This window comes from Beta vulgaris, chromosome 9 (genome assembly GCF_026745355.1).
Source record: "Beta vulgaris subsp. vulgaris cultivar EL10 chromosome 9, EL10.2, whole genome shotgun sequence".
Classification (NCBI taxonomy): domain Eukaryota; kingdom Viridiplantae; phylum Streptophyta; class Magnoliopsida; order Caryophyllales; family Amaranthaceae; genus Beta; species Beta vulgaris.
In genome coordinates this window covers 55,232,322-55,252,416 of record NC_079210.1, presented here as the reverse complement: position 1 = coordinate 55,252,416, position 20,095 = coordinate 55,232,322, and the positions used below count along the sequence as shown (strand labels likewise).

The 20,095-nt window shown below is 37.2% G+C and overlaps 3 protein-coding genes across 3 annotated transcripts; 1 reads left to right on the top strand and 2 right to left on the bottom strand.

Annotated features, from left to right (window-relative positions):
- Positions 1-42: 42 nt before the first annotated feature.
- On the bottom strand, positions 43-2,913 carry LOC125493727 (putative ribonuclease H protein At1g65750). The gene is made up of 2 exons (XM_057392313.1): positions 342-2,913; positions 43-77 (listed from the first exon to the last, which is right to left on the bottom strand). Exons 1-2 carry the CDS (start codon positions 2,911-2,913, stop codon positions 43-45), a joined length of 2,607 nt encoding a protein of 868 aa, XP_057248296.1.
- A 3,412-nt stretch (positions 2,914-6,325) lies between these two features.
- Positions 6,326-9,519, bottom strand: LOC104904947 (uncharacterized). The gene is made up of 2 exons (XM_010693373.4): positions 9,040-9,519; positions 6,326-7,132 (listed from the first exon to the last, which is right to left on the bottom strand). Exons 1-2 carry the CDS (start codon positions 9,316-9,318, stop codon positions 6,854-6,856), a joined length of 558 nt encoding a protein of 185 aa, XP_010691675.1. The 5' UTR covers positions 9,319-9,519; the 3' UTR covers positions 6,326-6,853.
- An 8,628-nt stretch (positions 9,520-18,147) lies between these two features.
- Positions 18,148-19,557, top strand: LOC104905079 (hypothetical protein). Its single transcript, XM_010693521.3, has 2 exons — positions 18,148-18,714; positions 18,853-19,557. The coding sequence occupies exons 1-2, from the start codon at positions 18,148-18,150 to the stop codon at positions 19,555-19,557; spliced, it is 1,272 nt and encodes a 423-aa protein (XP_010691823.3).
- The last annotated feature ends 538 nt before the right edge of the window (positions 19,558-20,095 follow it).

Below are 20,095 nucleotides of genomic sequence, written 5' to 3'. Positions count from 1 at the left end.
ATTAGAAAGATAAATTTTGTGAAGATCTAGAAGGTACAATCACTAAACAAGAACAGAATAATATTTCATCCGCTTACCTGCAACAAAAGAATTTTTGCACTATTTATACACTCCATAAGACCCTATTAATCATCTAGAATGATTTTTTTTTTTTGAGGGGAAAGAGAAGTGCATTAATCAAAGGGACAAAGTGTCCATAAGTACATAGGGTGTTACAGAACTAGGACAGTGATGCTCCCAACATTGTTCAACACCAAAAGGCACAACTCTAGCAAGGTTATGGGCAACAGTATTCCCATCCCTTTTAACATGAGAGAAAGAAACAGAAGAAAATGCATTACACATAGAAAGAATGTCCCCAAGTATTGCATCCAAATCTGAGAAGAAAATTGCAGCTTTCGTTAACCTCTTCGTTGCTACCAAAGAGTCGGATTCAAAAATCACATCCCCATACCCATGAGCTTGGGCCAAACGAGTTGCCATGTAAATGGCCTTGCATTCAGCTACCTCGGGAGGCCAGTAGGCACGCACACGTCTGGTTGCAGCGAAGCACACCTTACCTTCCGAGTCGCGGGCTATCACTCCAAGTCCCACCCATCCTTCCTCAGCCAAACTTGCATCTGTGTTCAATTTAATAGCGCCAACTGGAGGGGCATACCATCGGCTTGGGCTCAGAGCCGCGGAGGAACGCATTCCTCCATAAATCTTCACAGCATAGTTGTTAAAATCTTCAACTTGTCTCATAATTCTCTGGCCCACCACAGTAGCAGGCTGACTTGTATGCTCAAAGACTCTCCTGTTCCTTTCAACCCAAACGTTCCACAGGATATAACAACCCTTTTGAACCACCTTTGCATCCATCTGACTCCATCTGACGAGGGTATCACACATAGCTTCATCTTCAATCCCTGGCAATAATATATAACTACCCAGCTCTTCCCACAACTTGAGCGACATCGGGCATCGGTAAAATAAGTGAAATTGCGTTTCATCCTCTCTAGCACAACATGGGCACCCTGCTTCGTCGATGAGGTGGCGTCTCTGAAGCACTTTCCTTACTGGGAGCGAACTTGTGCACGCACGCCACAGGAAATGACGTACCTTTGGTGACACATTTAAACTCCATAAAATATTCCACACTCTATGAAAATCATCCAGGTTTCCCCCTTTTCCCAACATATAAGCTGTTTTCACCGAATAAGTGCCGTCCTTAGAATATGCCCAAGTTAATTCATCCTGTAGACATCTAGTGCTTAAAGGAATGGCCAGTATACATTGTTGATCTCGTTCATTGAAATGACGCTCAATAAGCTCCACATTCCACTCCTTCCTTTCAACATCCATTAAGTCTCCCACCACTTCTAGTCCTTCCACTCGAGCACTCTTGATGAATCTACCTTCTTCATCCCCTACCCATGGTGCACTCCATATGTCAATTTTCGTACCATCTCCAACCCTCCAAATCAACCCCTCCAAAACCAAACTCTTCGCGCCCCAAATACTTCGCCACGAGTAGCTATGCGAGTATCCTAGCCGTGCGTAACGCACATCACCATGTGGATAATATTTGGCACTCATTACCCTGCTCAAAAGGGACTCCTTATTATGTAACAATCGCCAAACTTGTTTACCCAATAAAGCATCATTGAAAACCGCAAGATCCTTAAATCCCATGCCTCCCATACACTTGGGTTTGCACATTTTCTCCCAACTTAGCCAATGCATTTTCCGTTCATCCCCCTTCCCTCCCCACCAAAATCTAGCCATAGCAGAGTGAATTTCTTGTATGACAGCAACAGGAAGCTTATAAACTCCCATCAGATAGGTAGGCAAGGCTTGGATAACAGCCTTGATAAGAACCTCTTTCCCAGCACGCGACAATAACTTTTCTTTCCACCCCCTTAACTTCTTCCACATTCTATCTAAGAGTTCCCGAAAAAGTACTTTCTTAGACCTCCCACAAAGAGCTGGAATACCAAGATACTTCTGGTGTCTATCAACTTGCCTCATATGGAGGAGAGTAATCAATTCTTCTTTTTTCTCACAGCTTACACCTCTACTAAAGGAAACTTCCGACTTTTCATAATTAATTTTCTGCCCGGATGCTGCTTCGTATTTGTTGAGGATATCAACTATTGTCAAGCACTCCTGTCGGGTAGCCCTGGTAAAGAGAAGACTGTCATCTGCAAAAAGAAGGTGAGAAATTTCTGGACCATTCCGGCTTGCTTTCGCACCATGAATTTCTTTCGAAACCACCTTTTGTTTAACCATCTGGGAAAAAGCATCTGCAACCAAGATAAATAGGAACGGAGATAAAGGATCACCCTGGCGTAATCCTCTGGAGGGAGTCACAGAACCACATACTCGTCCATTAATAATGAAGGAATATGAAACAGTAGCAACACAACTCATAACCAAATTTACCCATCGTCCATCAAATCCCATTGTCAATAGTAGCTTCCTAAGAAAACCCCACTCCACTCTGTCATAGGCTTTACTCATGTCAAGTTTCATCGCCATCAATCCTTTCCTGCTATTATTCCTCTTCTTCATAGTATGAAAGATCTCCAGAGCAATAAGAGAATTATCTGAAATCAGTCTTCCAGGGACAAACGCACTTTGATTCTCCGTTGCAATACAGGGAAGGAATCGTTTAAGCCGCAAAACAATAGCTTTAGAAGCTATTTTGTACAATACATTGCATAAACTGATAGGCCTAAACTCAGAAACAACAGTAGGGGATTTAACTTTGGGAATAAGAGCAATATTAGTACAATTGACATTCCCTGGGCAAGAATAGTTATGTAAAATGCTGCTTACAAAATTAAACACCTCATCACCAATTATATGCCAGAATCTCTGATAAAAGATAGCATGCATACCATCAGGCCCGGGGGCTTTGCAAGGGTGCATATCACTCAAAGCTGCAAAAATCTCCTCTTTTGAGTAGGGCTTCAAAGAATGTCGTTATACTCCTGTGTCACAGACCTCTTCACATGCTGCAATACCTCCTGAAAATCATTAGAAGAAGGCTCGGAAGACGTGAATATCTCCTGAAAATAGCGTTCCACCACACACTCAATCTCCTCACCTTCCGTTTGCCACCTCCCACCACCATCAAAAATGCCATGAATAAGGTTCCGTTTTTTCCTTTGAGAAGCTTTATGGTGAAAATATGAAGTATTTCTATCCCCATCCTTCACTTCCGCCACTCGCGATCTCAAGTACCAGTAAGCCTCGTTCTTAGCATGTAATTCATCCAACTCCCTCTCCAAACCCACACACCTCTCCCAGCTGTCAATCGAAGTAGCTTCACCCTGGGCTGCATGTAACTTTTTCTCCACTGCTTCAATTTTCTTTCGAAGAGACCCAAAAGTCTTTTTACTCCATCCCTGCAACTCCCTCGCAACAGCCCCTAATTTTTCACAAATTCTACCACCCTCTGCTGCATTCCATGCCCCCCCACCACCTCTCACAAGTATCATCAAGTAGCCAAAAGGTCTCGAACCAAAACCACCACAGCCCTTCTTCGCGGCATCCCCTCATTACCCAAACAACGTAATACAATAGCAGCATGATCCGAACAGTAACGCACCTGATGATCAATAAAAGCCTCTGGAAATAAATGCAACCAAGACCGCGAGACAATAAACCGATCTAAACGTTCCCTAATTCGAGATTCCGGACTCCTCCCTCTCTCCCAGGTGTGCCACTGACCCACAAACCGCAAATCTCCCAGGCTACAGTCATCCATCACATTACGGAACCCCACAATAGCTCTCCGCTCCCTCGATGCACCCCCTTCCTTCTCGTCATAACTCAAAATTTCATTAAAATCACCCCCAAAGACTATAGGGCCCTCGTATTCATCACACAACCCTTTTATCAAAGCCCAAGTTTTGTGTTTATTCTCCTCCTCCGGCCATCCATAAATGCCCACAAACCTCCAGCGCACATCCCCATTACTCCCCACATCACCACAAATATGATTTTGGGAGAAGGACACCATCCTAAAAGAGATCGTCTCTTCCTTCCAAAACATACATAAACCTCCAGCTCTCCCTACACACGACACACCAAAGGCCCCGGAAAATCCGAGGCTCTCCTTTTTCTGCTCAACAATATTTTTAGTAACCTTTGTTTCCGACATAAAAAGACTGTCGGGGGTATTAGAAGCCATAAGCCTTCTCAACTGACGAACTGTCCAAGGGTTACCCATACCCTGACAGTTCCAACACAAGATTTTCATAATGCCTGGCGGGGTTGGTTACAACCAACCTCCGCCTCAACAATATCAACATTATTGTCATTTTCCGAAAAATCATTTAGTTTATGTTTCTTGGAACTCAAGTTATCAGAATCATTAATATCATCCACAATCATATTATCAACCATCTTTTTTTTATCCCCTGCCTTACCACCAGACTCAATATGGCATGGACTCACATTATTAATATCAATAAAAGCCTCCCCAGCAACTTTAGTCAAACGAGATTTTTGTTTAAGTTTTTTAAACTTTGTGGCAACCTTCCCCTCCCCAGCTACAAAAGAAAACATATTATTATTTTGGTTGTTAAAGTCACCTGAAAAGGATTTATCAACATCCAAAGAGGACACCATGATAGACGGAATCGACACCAAACCCACGCCACCAATAGGTTCCGGGACAGCAGCATGAACCGCAACCGCATGGGGTTCCTCAAACTCGCAGCAGCGAGTTTAGCTCCAGCAATGGATTCCATCGCCCCCGAAACGTGAGCCTCCATTGGTTTCGTAGGTGGACAATCATGCTCCACATTCCTCAGATCATTATGCATATTCCTACTCGTAGGTTCCTTTTCTATCCTCACAAACTCTAATGCACGAGCACCCTTCAAGAAACATTTCTCCTCCTCTTCCATCTTCTGCCTACCTCTTCTAGGGGATGCTCGAAGCCACGCACCCCATTGGCTTTCACCCTCTTTATCCTCCTCGAAAACTTCCACGCAATCACGGCCTATGTGGCCTATCACACCACACAGAAAACAAAATGTAGGGAGACGCTCGTACTTGATCTCCACCAATGCCGAAACACCGTTTTTCAAAGCAAAACGCTGCACTCTCCGAAGTGGTTTTGTAATATCAATAAGCACACGGATACGCGCCGACTTATCCCATAATATTTCATGCGTATCAACTTCAAGAACATCCCCAATACACCCTCCTATCATTCGAATGTGTTGTTCCGACCGACATCGCATTGGCAAATTGTAAACTCGGACCCAGAACGGCGAATGCGTCAGGCGTACGTTTGAGGGTTGAACATCAGCATCGATTTCTTGCAATAACACCAGGCTTTGATCAAAAGACCATGGCCTTCCTGCCATAACCTTCTCTTTGTCACGCTTACAAGCAAACTGGACCACAAACAAGTCATTTTCTATGATTCGAAAAATAGCCCCCTTCGAAATCGACCATATCTGATTGAGAGTACGTTTAAGAGCATCAAAGTTGAAAGATCGAACTGTTACGACTTTGCCAATCAGAGATAGGGTAAAATCTTGATTGTTCGCGGTATCGGAAATATCATCAAAAGCTAAGGTTTTGTCCTCCTCCGCCGTCAATTTCATTGCAGAAACTTTGAGAATAATCTCGTCAGCCATGATGACTGACACCAATCCCAAGATGGGATCACACAGATCGAAAATTCGAGTAAAATTAATGGAAACCCAGGACTGGAACTCAAACCCTAGACGAACGCCAGAGAGAGACTTATTTTAATCATCTAGAATGATTAAAGTTAAACATAATCATGTATAATCTTGTTAAACTCTGTGTATACTTTCAAATTATCATTTTTTTTATAATTTTAGCTTTTGGATAAAGAAAAATATCAATTATTACAATTGCGTATTGGAAGCGCAAAAATTATAGTGTTGCAAATAAAATGGGATAGAGCCATGGAGGTAGTATCATACCCAAAAAAAATTATATCGAATAGTTTAATATATTTGTATTATTTGCAAATATTCAAAGTCACGTAACATAATAGAATACCAAGGACCCTTGGGACCAATGATATGGTTTCCTATCTCCTATCTGGAAGACCAAGGTTCAAATCTTGTGAAAAAAAAAAACAATATTGTTGGGAAAGGGAGGGTTTGGGACTTGTTGGGCCTACAAGTAAGTGATCCTGTGCAAAGACAACCCAGAGAAAATTCATCTTACCACGAATTTCCGAAAGGAGGCCCAAAAAAAGTTAGCATAATAGAATATTTTCTTTTACACTACTACTAATTACTAAACAAATATAATACAGAATGGAGTTAGCTTTTAATGGCGCATATGACAATTCAAATCATATTTTATGAAAATAAGGTAGAAATAGGAAAAAGGAACATGTACTAACACTAAATGATACATAATTTGAGTGACTCGGGGCCGAATAGCAAGGCCATCAATCTTAGTATACCCCGGGTAAACTGTACGCCTAAAGGCAATTTCTTTGCTCATTGCTCATTTGTAAGCAAAAAAATAGCCTCCAATGCATGTTACACGCTTGATAAGGTATACGTTTTGATGAACATTTGAATTGAGAAAGCACGTGACTATTACAGGGCAATTAGCAACTCAACGAAGCATACAACTTGGGAATCTATAAACCAAACATCAATGCCAGCCATGATACTGTTAAAGTTTCCAGTCGAACAACCTCGGAGAGTCGGAGTTGGTGAGTCCAAGGGTATCCATGCCTCGATTTCCAGACAAAATGAAAATCTCTACATTGTTGAAGCCAATCACAAATTGATCAATTTGTTGAATCTTGCAGACAGTTTGCAGGAATATCCTTGCTAAAGAAAGTTTGCAAAATCGCTCAATTATCCCCTGCCTGTTCACCATTATCAGAATCTCCACTATCATCAGATGAATCTTGTTTTTGAGGCTCTTCCCCAGCAGCAGTTAGTTTACTTCTCTTCTCCTTCTTTCTCTGCTTCTTCTTTTGACGTTTTGCACGCTTTTTGGCTGTTTGTTCTTCGACAGCTTTCAGTCTTTGTTCTCTTCTCATATTGAATTCTGCAACTTCTTTCCTTCTTTGATAGTCAACCTCAATTCTGGCAAGCCTATCCTGCTCTTTCCGTCGCATTTGTCGATACTGCAAAGCATGAGTTTTAGCATTCAAACCAGGATAAAAAGCACAAGTAGACAAGGCTCATGAGCATCACCCTCTTATTTGACCGAATTTCAGAACAGAACAAAGTTAGCACCTTCCAAAGACCCTCACTTCACTAAACTAGCCACATTTGTAAGCAACATAATGCCAAAATTTCAACATTCTTCTTATAGCAAATAAACCATTGCTGGGTATGGAGTTACTGCGACCAACTAACGGGCCGATGCACCCAAACAAGAATACACACACAGATAATTAACATAGAGACAGACAGATAATGTAGGATTCAAAATGTCAACTGCACATCACTTGGGTTCAACATATAGACAAAAGATACCAGAAATCTTGATGGCCGAAACTAGTTTGAGGTACTGTGGTCAAGTTATAATATACAACCTTCATTCCAACTTCCAAGAACATTGCAACATGGTAGATTTTTACATAGTTCAGAGGACAAACAAGAGAAAGAACAACTTCAAAAAGATGTAAATGTATTATAGTATGCTTCCCCTTGTGTGGTTAAAAAAGGAAGAACAAGACCATTATTCATTTCTGTCAATGATACCACATCCCTCCTCCAGCTCTTAATGTCAAAGTTCCTCTTTTTTAACATTTAAGATTAACATCCTAGTGGCAGCCAGAATTAGTTATTCTTCTAAAAAGCTTACTATGTCGTTGCAAAACTCAACATTCAATAGCTTTTTCAACTATCAAAATAACCACTAAAGTCCAAACTAAAGCAAATGCAAATATAGTTGATCATCCTAACAAGTAACTGAGTATGAAAACCAATCTTCAGCAGTTGCCTTCTAAGTGATAGGACATAGAGTTGGACATTTGGCCAGCGAACTCCCAACTAGAGTAAAAAAGGACTGCCTTAAAAGCTCAGCAATAACTTAAAAGTGACAAGGGAACTCACAGGAAGAAAGTTACACGAGCAAATACTAGGACGATCTAAAAAACAACAGCATATCTCCTGTTCTCTCACCATAGTAGTTCAGCAGACAATTACAACTAAATGCAACGTAATCGTAAATTTATAATGATACTAATTAAAAGTTACCAAATTCCTTGCTACACGAATCATCCATGTCTTCCAATTCCATTAACCAAAATAACTAATCCAAACTAAGGGTCCGTTTGGTTTGATGGAAAGCATTTTTCAAAGAAAATGGATTTCCACAAAAACTACTTTCCGTTGGAAAACACAAATGAAAATTAGTTTTAGTTTTGGTTTGATGGAAAACTATTAAGCTAGGAAGCGACAAATTGAGATTTTGGGAATGAGAGAGTAGAGGAAAACTCTTTTTCACCCTAATTTCCCTTTTTAAATCCCTTGTCCAACCAAACAACTGAAAATAAGGAAAATTGTTTTCCTGGAAATGTTTTACTCCAAAACAAACAGAGCCTAAGATATTCAAACACTACACAAACAGTTGAACACTCCTTTTTTGTTTATATTTGAGAAGTATGTTATTTGGAATCAGCATTTCATTTTATCTAATTCTCCAAAGTGTTACACTCAATTCTGAAAATAAAGAACTACACTTCACTATCAATCAGCAACAACGCCCGGAAAAAAAATCATTCAGCAAAATAACAAATATATACTTATTATAACCTTCAAAACACAATAGTCTCTAATCCACAATCAAACAAACAGTTTCCGTTTCTCAACAATTGCATTGCTTCAATCATACATGCTCGTCAATCCACAACTTCGACTGTCAATTCAGTATAAAATTAATCCAACAGCAATTATCTTCGAGGTCAAAGTTATCATATAAATAGCGTAAAAGTCAAAGTGATGCATCTATTAAGAAACGAAAGAAGTATAATTGACTAAAATAATACTATAGAAGTTTAGGGTTTAAGAGATGGAGAAATACCTGATGAAAGTCACCAGAGCCAGAACCAGCAGAACTTCCAGAAGTGTTACTAACACGAACAGGAACATTGTCGATAATACGACGTAGTTTAATCTCCAAATCTTCTTCTTCTTCCTCGATAAGTGGGCGAGAATACTCCACCAATGCATTGTTGGAAGATGACACAATATCTGTTCTTGGTGGTTTCGGCGGCAAAGAAGCCGACGTTAATGGTTTGTTGTTCACGGCAACTATCTGTAAGTCTCCTTCTAACACTGCCCTCGATTCACCCCGAGACATTGTTTACTTCTGTTAATTCAATTTTAGATTCGGGAGGAATTCGAAAGGAATTTGAAAGTTAAATTGAGATGAGAAATTCGATTGATTAATTGGGAAATTTTCGGAAACCCTAGAATTTTGATGGGAGGAATGAGAACTGAAAAACAACTGGAGGAGTGGAAGGAGCTCTTGGTAATACCGTGATATTTTTGTTAGAGAGAAATTTCATTAATTGAATGTCAATCGGTATCTATAATAGAATTTATAATAAAATAAGGTTAAATTAAATTTGTTTTCGAAGAAATTATAATGAAAGAAATAGATTGAGCAATATAGCGGAACCCTTTTGTATTTGCTGAATCAAGCCGTTGTTGATGAAGAAGTTTATCATTTTGACATAGATTAGGAAGAACATTTATGATCGAGCCATGTTTACCGCATTCAGATTTCAATACCTTCATGGTGAGTCTCGAATTTTAACCAATGAGTACAATTTCTCATACTTAAATAGAGCATTTTGCAATTCTAATTTTGAAGCTATTCATAAATGAAGAAATTTTATATATATATATATATATTATATATAATAATATATATATATATATATATAGGGGTAGGATCCGCTGAAAACACCTCTTAATCTGAAAACTGAAAACAAGGGTAACTTTTAACTCATTTAAAGTAACTTTTAACACTTTTAGGGTAACTTTTTCCAGTTTTGGGGTAACTTTATTATATTAAGGGTAGTTCTATATATTTCAAGGGCAACTTTATTTATTATAAGAGTAATTATTACCACTTTTAGGGTAACTTTTACCATTTTTAGGATAACTTTTACCACTTTAAAGGTAACATTAATTATTAATATAAGAGTAACTATTATCATTTTTAGGGTAACTTTTAATACTTTTAGGATAACTATTATATATTTTAAGGGTAACTTTTACCAATTATCAAAATTGAAAAAAGTTCATCAAACAAACAAAAATCTACTTCGAAGCTGAGCGTTGAAGCTCCAATGGCGACATAGAAGGAAATTACGAAAACCCTAATTTGAAGTTCCATATCAACACAAAGTACCCATATTTACCTCACAAAACCATAATCAAGATACAAAAACTCAAAAGCAATACAAGGTAATTTTTTTTCGATCTTAAACAGAGGAAAAATCAAAAAAATAATGTATAGCGAAAGAACACAAAAATTCAGCTGAAATTAGCCAATTGAAACACAAATAAATACGAAACACATACAATTTTTCAAACAACTAGAGAAAAATTGAGCTAAAATTAGCAATTCGCAAGTTTAAGAATGAGTAATTGAACTTTGAAATTATTATTAACAAAAAAAACTCAATCACCGACGACGAACGAACGAAAATCTGTAACGGTGAACGAATGAACAAAGATGTTGCGCGAAGACCACGACGAAATCACCGACGAACCGGAATCTGCCGGTGAACCGGAAAGCGAAACCTCTACAGCGCCGAAACTGTGCGAAAGAGAAGGAGTGAGAGGAAAGACGAAGATGTCGTAGGTTGTGCGTGGTTGACGAACAACGAAGAACCGCAGTGAGAATGAGAGAGGAGATCTGGATGAGTGAGAATGAGGGAGGAGATTTGGATGAGTGAGAATGAGGAAGGAAATCTGGTAGAGTAAGAATGGGGGAGGAAACCGGATGAGTGAGAAATTTTCTGAGTTTAAGATAAACGAAGGAGAGAGAAAGAGGAGAAGAGGAGAGAGAAAGTTTGATCTGAATTTTGCTCTGAGAGAAAGCACGCGCTGTGCTCAAAACTCATCCGTGAATTTTGTCCGTTAGATTATACTATGGATAATCTAACGGTTGAAATTGCTTGTTTTCAGTTTTCAGATTAGCTAGTGATTTTCACAAGATCCCATTCCTATATATATATATATATATATATATAAAGTCATATCGAGTTTCATTTGATTCGTCTCATTGTATTTGTTACAAAGATGAGACTTTTATAATTTTTAGTCATATGTAACTATAGATATTGATGACCCGTAAAAAAAACTATAAATATTGAATTATTGATGATACAAAATGTGCATTAGCAAATGTGAAATCCAACTTTTTCCAAACTATCTTAATTTCAAATTATATCTTTAACATGTCCACATACACTGATTGAGACAATTGCTATGACCCATGTTTTTAATATGATTATTCCTAAATGTCAAACATTCCCATATTATAATAGCTAAGGCTTCATTGTCGTACTATAAATATTTTGGACTTTTGAAACACTCTTTAAGTCCTAATTCTTTTGGATTTATTTGCGGTTAATTTCAATTAAGTTTAGTTTAATTTAGTTTGATTAATTTCAATTCAGCTTTTCTCCGTTATTCAATTTATCTCAATTTAATTCTGTTAATTTCAATTTAATTCAGTTTCTCATATTAAAAAAAAAGCCCCTAAATCATGATAAACACTTCTTCGGTCACTTCAGCTTTGTCAATCTCTATTACGATCCAAGATAATACAACCATTCATTTATGATTTATTAGCAGATCCTTACCCTCCACGCCTCCACTGCACTGCCCTCTTATCTTTTATTGATTTCAAGCGTGTTGATAAATGTGGTTATGGCTCAATTTAGCATGTTTTGACTTATGTTGTATATGTTACTACTACGGGATTACGAGAATAATTTAGCAATACGTTGGATTTGGATAATTAGATTTGTCTTATGATCTTATCCAACTTGCATAATTGAAAGGTGACAGTGTCATATATGGAGATAGCAATAGGTCGGACTTGAACCGGATTATAGGATTGTTCAAAAATATTCGATCCGAATTATTGATCCGAAAATTTGCCGATTCGATCCGAAATTTTGGATATCTGATCCGATTTTAAGATTCGGATAGTTCGGATCGGATATTCCGAAAAAATCGAGTTTTCGGATTGGATGCGGATCGGAATTTCTCAAAAATGTCAACGACCCGATCCGAAAATCCAGTGACCCGATCCAAAAATTTCGGATTGCAATTCCTCCGATCCGAAATTTTCGGATCGGATCCGATATCCGATATTGAACAGCCCTACCAAATTATGCATAATTCGATTCCAACTATATAAGAAGTAAGATCTAAAATCCGACTCTGATCCGGCTTAAAATCTGAACATCCGGACCGACTTAAAATTTGTACACCCGACTTAAAATCCGAACATCCGTGTCTGATCCCAATCTGACTTATTTTCCCGCCCATTTTTATAATAGAAAAGACTTCTATAATACAATAATCTAATTTATACAATTAATCTAATAATCATATAGAAATCTTATATAGTACAAATAATCTAAATATTAGTATTAATTTTAACAATTATTTCTTCAATGGGAAAATCTTATATAAAACAATTAAATAAAAGTCGGAGTGAGATTATACATAAATAATACATTGACATAAATAGGAAAAAAGGATTAATTGACTTATAGTCGGATTCGAATGGATTATTTTATGAGATCTGACTCCGACACTCTTTCGACTAGGAGTCAAACTTTTTAAACGGAGTCGGAATCAGATTATTTTGATGTCGTAGTCGGTTCGGATTTTTTCTTTTGAATCTGAGCTAGATATGGTCGGATCCGGATTAAATTGTCATCCCTGACCAAGTGACCAGGGGCACAAGGGGGTGTGTAAAGAGAGGAAACAGCGAAGAAACATTAACGAAAAAAAGAAAGCAAGTCTCACGAAATTAACATTACAAGATAAAGTCGTAGTACTATATAATGTGTTAGTAAAATGCCCAGCATGCAGCAGCCTTGATTTTTTCATACACACAACCACAATTTCTAATAATCTTTATTTTGATCTAAGCCAGCTAGTTAAAACTTTGATAATTATGATGTCTATTGACAAATCCACAGTTCATGATCAATGCTTTCAAGCAGATGTTCATGATCTTAGCCCACAAAGAACGTTTTTGCCTGCGGATTACTCCTCAACAACAGATGAGGAAGCTTTACAAAAGTTGAAGAGTTTCCTTAAACAACATCCTTGGTCTGTATCAGACCCCGGTCTACCATCATCGAGAGTCGAACATCCTTCTCGAGCATACATCTCTTCGCCGCTTCTTAAAGGAGGATTCGAAGGAGGACAACAGCTTGGCACCTCGTCCCTTCTTAAGGGAACATTTCAAGTAGAAGAACAACACCGTGATCAAGGTAACAAGTTGTTTGATATACTCAAAATTGTAAGTTCAAAAACTCTAGCCAACAAGAGCTTTTTTAAGTGGGTGTTTACTGTGCTAAATGTGCTTCTTGAGTTGTGTCAAGCTACATTATCCCAAGAGAAAAACGAAGGAAAAATGGGTCACCAAAATTACCTCAAACTAAGCATAATTACTTCCTTAATTTGCTTAATGATTGCGCTTTTTGAGACTTTTCATGAAGGGAAAAGATGTGGAGTAGTATGGAAAAGGAGGGGTAATTGTTGCTGGTTTTTCTATCCTGGAAATGAAGGGCAGTTATTTGGAAGATTTTCTCTCTATTTTGGTCTCATTAGTTCAATGGTTCAGCTTATCATAAATTTAATTGAAGAAGTTAGTAAAAAGGATGTTGTACAATTTGATTACTTGCCATTGTTGCTAGCAATATGCTATTTGGTCGCAACAATGGTTGCTTCTCGAGAGATGCCAATATCATCTATAATGATCAACTGCAATGTGCATGGTATCAGTTATGTTGAGAGTACACTTGTTGAGGGTTATGAAAGCAGGGTATTTCAGTGCCCTGAATGTCAAATAGTAGTATAGGATAAAACAGAACGAAATCTTATGTGATGTAGGAAAATTTTGTAAATCATAATTAATATATGTTGTATATCTCTTAAACACAAAGTTTTTAATCAAGTTAACATAAGAATCGTTTACATGTTTTCATTGTAGCTGATATATAAACATTGTTATTATACTAAATATTTCCCGTGCATTATGCACGGGCCTAAAACCTAGTTGTTAATAATAAGTCAACCTTTAAGTCATACGCTAAAAACAAGTCAACTCTTTGATTATTCTTGAATAAGTCAACCTTTAATATCAATATGTTTTTAATAAGTCTTTGTCTGTTATTAACTTCTTTAATCGCTTAAATATCATATGTGTAACTCTTCAAAGGAATGAGAGAGAAAACAAAAAGAAATTAAAAATTAAAAGACGGATTATTTGTAATTTAACTTGTTTATAATTGATAAGTACTAAAGATAGACTTATTAAGGAAATAATTAAAAGATGACTTATTTTTAACGGATGGGACAAAAGTTAACTTATTATTGACAATTATTCCTAGATAGAATGAAATCTTGTTCAATCTTTCTGTATCATAACAACTTGTTGAATTTAATTTCGTGTGAAGTGTAATATATTTTTTATTGTTGTATAATATTAGAATGATTGTCACTAGAGATGACAGGTCAATTTTGGTAGTATAATATATGGTCGCATGACGAATCTATAATTAATATTTGATTTTTCACCAATTATCCCTGAGTTTTTGGTTTATTCACCAGGTACGCTCGTACTTTTCAAAATACACCATGTACTCCTCAGTTTCTTGGTAATACATCAACATGCCCTTAATGATTAATGGTGGTTAACTCCATTAGTCTTAACCCTAATTATCCTAACTAAATCCTAAATCCTAACCCTAACTTCTAACCCTAACCCTAACCCCTAAATTCTAACCCTAGTTAGGGTTTAGGGTTAGGATTCACTAGTAGAATAAATTTTATTTGCAGCGGTTATTAAGTGGCCTATTGTGGCAGTTTTGGCCGCGCAGCAATTAAGGGTTCAACAATAAGTAATTACCTATTGCAACGGTTTTGGCCAGAAATCGCAGCAATATGTCTACCTATTGCTTTGGTTCCTGTACATAGTATATCCAACATTCATCATTTAATCGTCCTAAATAACCAACATCCATCGTCATCGAAAATTTTTCCATCATCCAAAATATATCCAACAACCAACATCCATCTTCTAATATCCAAGTTCAACAAGAAATAAATATGATTCAATCCAACATAGATATCATGCAAATCAATACTCAAGAGTGGGGGCTACCGAGTATAAATCATCAGAAAAACGTTTGAGTATTAATTGCTCAAAACGATCATAGACATTTAAAGTTAACAAAGTGACCCTATTGTTAATTGTTAAACTACATTCTTTTCATTCAAGCTAAAAGGAACCTAGCAACTTCCGACAAGGATCCATGCATTGTCAGCTGACTGATTAACAACTTGTGATTCAAAAAGTAGCAAGTGCAAAAGTACAAGCTCGACACCATGTATTGTCAATTGACCGATTAGCAACTTGTGGCTCGAAAAGGAACCAAGTGTAACAGCACGGTACAAACTCGATATTATCTTTGTAACACTGACTATACAGAGACGGTACAAACTCCCTCCGCTTTTATTTATTTGCTACAATTTGGTTTACACAAGAATTTAGGAGATGTCATTTTCATTCTTTTTTAGTGTACTTTTTGACCCCTTTAGCATTAAATAGGGTGGGAAAAGTGAAAAATATAGTACTTTTTGGTGGAAAAAGAAGGAAACAAATATAATACTATTACTTTTTGGTGGGCCAAGTCTCTTAATAAGGAAATGTAGCAAATAAAAAAAAGCAACCCTTTTTAGAAAATGTAGCAAATAAATAAAAGCAGATGGAGTAAATTATAAAGCGTTCAGCTCAAGTTCCATCTTCATCGAACTTAGACCTGGGGGGCTAGTTGTATGGGAATATTGCCGCTACCTAAAGCGATCTATATTCCCGATTACCTTAACAATAACATATAGGCCCAATACGAGTATATTCGTTCCTTTACGGGGAATAACCCGTTATATGGCCCGTAGGCCTAAGAGGCTCATTTACTCTATTTAACCTAATAAGTCACTATTATAAATAGGGGACTAACGGTCAAGGTAAAGATATATCTCTCTACCCTCTTTACAAATTTCCCTACTTTCTCCCTTATATTTATCCTCTTGCAGGCAAATCTTACCGGCGAGGTTCAAGGACTATTATACATGACGACCTCGTAATATCAGGTACCCTCTTGTTCAATACCGAAACAATAATAATAATAATAATTATTATTATTATTATTAATAAAGGTTAATTTCACAAATTTGAACTTTAGAATTAGTTTTGCTCTTTTACTTAGTCAATAACATATTGTTGATTTGATCTAAATGTTAATTTCACATTATCAATTCATTAACCACGCTGCCAATCTTTTATTCATCTCTTTCAGAAATAAGAGTCAGTCTAACGAGACTCTCCACAAATCATATCATATCAACCTACAACATGGAAACCCACTCATTTGATACAGTTCCAATTGACAGGCTCAACTAAAAGATGACAACTCAATTATAATTCATACCCAAATCTACTAAATTAAACAGAATCAGAAGATTTGATCACAAACTGGTATATACTTCAATTAAGTTTTTTGCCACAACCTCATATACTTCCTCGGTTTCTTTTTACTCGCTACACTTTCCATTATGGGAAGTTTCACATTACTTGCTACACTTCTGTTTTCGGCAATAAACTCTCTCTATCTCTCTCCTCCCACATGGGTCCCTTTTCTTTTTACTCTCTACCTCTCTTCTCCAAAAATTGCCTAGGAGTCCATGAAATGAGAAGTGTAGCGAGTAAAAAGAAACGGAGGAAGTAGCTCATTTTCTATTATCACGTGTGTGAAGATACAATCCGTATACCACATCTCCACATATACATAGAAATGCAAAGCTGCAAGTTAATATTATGCATGAGATTAATGCACTCATTTAAATACTATTGCTAAGAAGAAACATTCTCCCTTAATGACCTGGGAGTATATTTCTAGCAAAAGATCCCCTGCAAGAGTCTTATAAATAAAGAAGGAAGCACAACTGTAAATTTCACATTGACAATTCTTTGCAGATGAACCAGTAGCTTCATAATTGGTCTTTCCAGTTTCGTCGCCGCCCCACGAAAGCTAAGGATAAGGAGCACAGCCAAATTTAACTAGGTGATCATCTCTGTCCTTCCCTGTTAATTTGAAGTTGGTACATTCATGCACTATATTGATTTCATACATTTATTTGGTCTGGATTTTGTACGATTTGACATTAGTTATAGCATAATAATTTTCTAGTTCTATGTATTTAGAGTTGTCATATGGTGTAATGTAGAATAATACACTTAATTCAGGGACAGTTTTAGGCAGTTTATGGTAGATCCAGCAGTATCTTTCGAAATGCGATTGAAATGTTAAGAGCAGTATCTTCCCCATATATGAGAATGTTGATGTTTGTTTGTTTGATTAAGCATGTAACATACCCTTCTTTATTCTTTTTTACTTAACCGTGCACGTGCTAATATTAGTTGCGTGGTTGAGACCCATCTGTATATTAGGCACATGTAAGTTGTCTCGCATTGTATAGTTAATCAAATAATACTATTTGATATAGTGTTGGACCAGGTTTGGGTCAAGGATTTTGGCCTAAACATACTGGCCAAATTAACCCAAATGTTTGAGTGGTTATGCCATTATCTTTAGGGGTATGGCCGAATCCTAAACATACTGGCCAAATCCGATCTGATTGGGCTTAACCTTAATATATGACCTGAAGTCTTTGCCTAATCTGACCCATGATTAACACTATATATAGATTAAATCAGCTGGCTTTATTATGCAATCTTACTAAGTTTGAGCTTATGATTGAACATATATATACAAAACTTAAATAGCAACTTAAGCCAGTTTGCATGATATGTTGTATAGGGAAGAGAACGTCTACAATTCAACCGAAGAATAGCCATAAGATCATGGATTCCATATTATTCCAAGTAGCAAAACAAGGAGATACAAATGAATTTCTTACATTACTAGAAGAAGATCCTCTAGCCTTACAGAAAGTAGCCCTGTTACCCTATGCTGATACTCCTCTACATATAGCAACTCTAGCTGGAAGAACAAACTTTGTGAAGGTAATGCTGCAGCAAATGCCTTCATTTGCCTGGGAATGCAACAAAGATGGCTTCACACCTCTCCATATAGCATGCGCGGCTGGATATATCGAGATTGTGAAGGAGATTTTGAAGGTCAGCCCTGATCTCTGCCTCATCAAAGACAAAGGGGGTCGAACACCGCTTCATTATGCAGCCATTAAGGGAAGGGTGAATGTGGTTGATGAACTAATCAGTGAATGTCCACAAGCTGCTTGGGAAGTCACTGCTAATGGTGAGACTGCACTTCATTTGGCAGTCCTTAACAGCCAATTTGAAGTCTTCAAATTGTTGATCAGTAATTTCAAAGATCCTAAGCTTATAAATCATGTTGATGATTATGGGAATACCATCTTTCAGTTAGCTGAGGCCACAAAACAACTCCAGGTAAATTTACTTATTTACAATTCAAGACTAATACCCCCCCCCCCCCAAGGCATGTTAGCGACTATTTTGAAACAGAGGAAGTATCTTCTACGGACAGTCGAGGATTGAAGTACAGTAACAGATTCTGACATTCTGCAGGTACTAAATTTGCTAAGAGACCATGGCATAACAAACATACATCATATAGTAGATTTCAATGATCAAGCACAAGACCTCAATAACATGTCAGCCATTAACATCTCGATAGAAAATCAAACTTGCAGCAAAGAAATGAAACATGAGAAAGTACCACAATCACCACCAGGCTCTTCAATACAAGACCATCAATCTACTTACATCGAACAGCAAGAATCGAAAAATTACAGTCTTCGTCGTTTAGTAATATCCAAGGGTGTAGTTCCTATTCTAGCTGGTATACTAGCAACCTCAGCTTACACCCAAGGCCTTAACCCTCCACCAACTCTATGGAACTCAGACATGAAACGACATGGTAGTTCATGTTTCTTAAACATGTTACATAATTTCTCTCTAACACAGTCTGTTGATCAATGTCCACCTGCAACGTACTACTTGTACATGTCTTTCAACACGGCGTCGTTTTATTGCGCTATGTTCCTCGTATTTCTTCACCATGTACCAGGTTTCCTGCACGCTCTTCTTCCTGCATCGTTGGTGTCCTCGTTGTTTTCTTACTTGGTTTTCTTGCTAAGTATGTTTCCTGATGCCCCTACTTTCTTGATCATTAATAGTGTGGCTTTGCTGGTTTTTGGGTTTATTTGTTTGCTTAAAGTTGTGGTGAAGAAGTTCACAAATTGGACTCTTGATCATATAAGCAAGGGTTAATTGTAGTCATTTCAAGAAGATTGAGATCACACTATTTTGCCATAACCCTTTAATTATGATGTTATGCTACCTTTGTTCACCAAAAAACGAGATCACACTATTTTTGAAAACTTTCTAGTTGTTTATTTATACGTTGTCGTTGTTAACAACATAACATGCCAATTTGATTTGCTAACCTCATCAGTACATTGCACTCTTTTAATTATTTGGTAAAGGCTAAAGAAAGATTCGGAGAACTGGTACTACGGAATCCCACATCCAAAGTACCTCTAGTAGGGTTTGATTTTCACAACCTTGAGATTGTGAGATACAACACTACTAATAGACCGAATCCTACTTGGTTAACATCTTGCACTACTTTGTCTTTGGTGTGATAATCTGTTTGAGACTTTGAGTTGAGTCCGTATTGTACGCATTTATAAAACAAATGGTAATACATACAACAATTACATACGTAGCAATAATGCAACCTTCTCATAATTCAAGAAATAGAAGAGTTATAGCAAATTGAAATATATATTTTTTTTTTAAAAAAAAG

Bases quoted from the DNA above. Each gene is read 5' to 3' on its own strand.
- LOC125493727 (XM_057392313.1), bottom strand. From the start codon at position 2,913: ATGCACCCTTGCAAAGCCCCCGGGCCTGATGGTATGCATGCTATCTTT. The intron at 78-341 runs GTAATGCATTTT...CTTTTGTTGCAG, and splicing joins TGGGGACATTCTTTCTATGT to GTAAGCGGATGAAATATTAT.
- LOC104905079 (XM_010693521.3), top strand. From the start codon at position 18,148: ATGGATTCCATATTATTCCAAGTAGCAAAACAAGGAGATACAAATGAA. The intron at 18,715-18,852 runs GTAAATTTACTT...GACATTCTGCAG, and splicing joins AGGCCACAAAACAACTCCAG to GTACTAAATTTGCTAAGAGA.
- LOC104904947 (XM_010693373.4), bottom strand. From the start codon at position 9,318: ATGTCTCGGGGTGAATCGAGGGCAGTGTTAGAAGGAGACTTACAGATA. The intron at 7,133-9,039 runs GTATTTCTCCAT...CATGCTTTGCAG, and splicing joins GCTCTGGTGACTTTCATCAG to TATCGACAAATGCGACGGAA.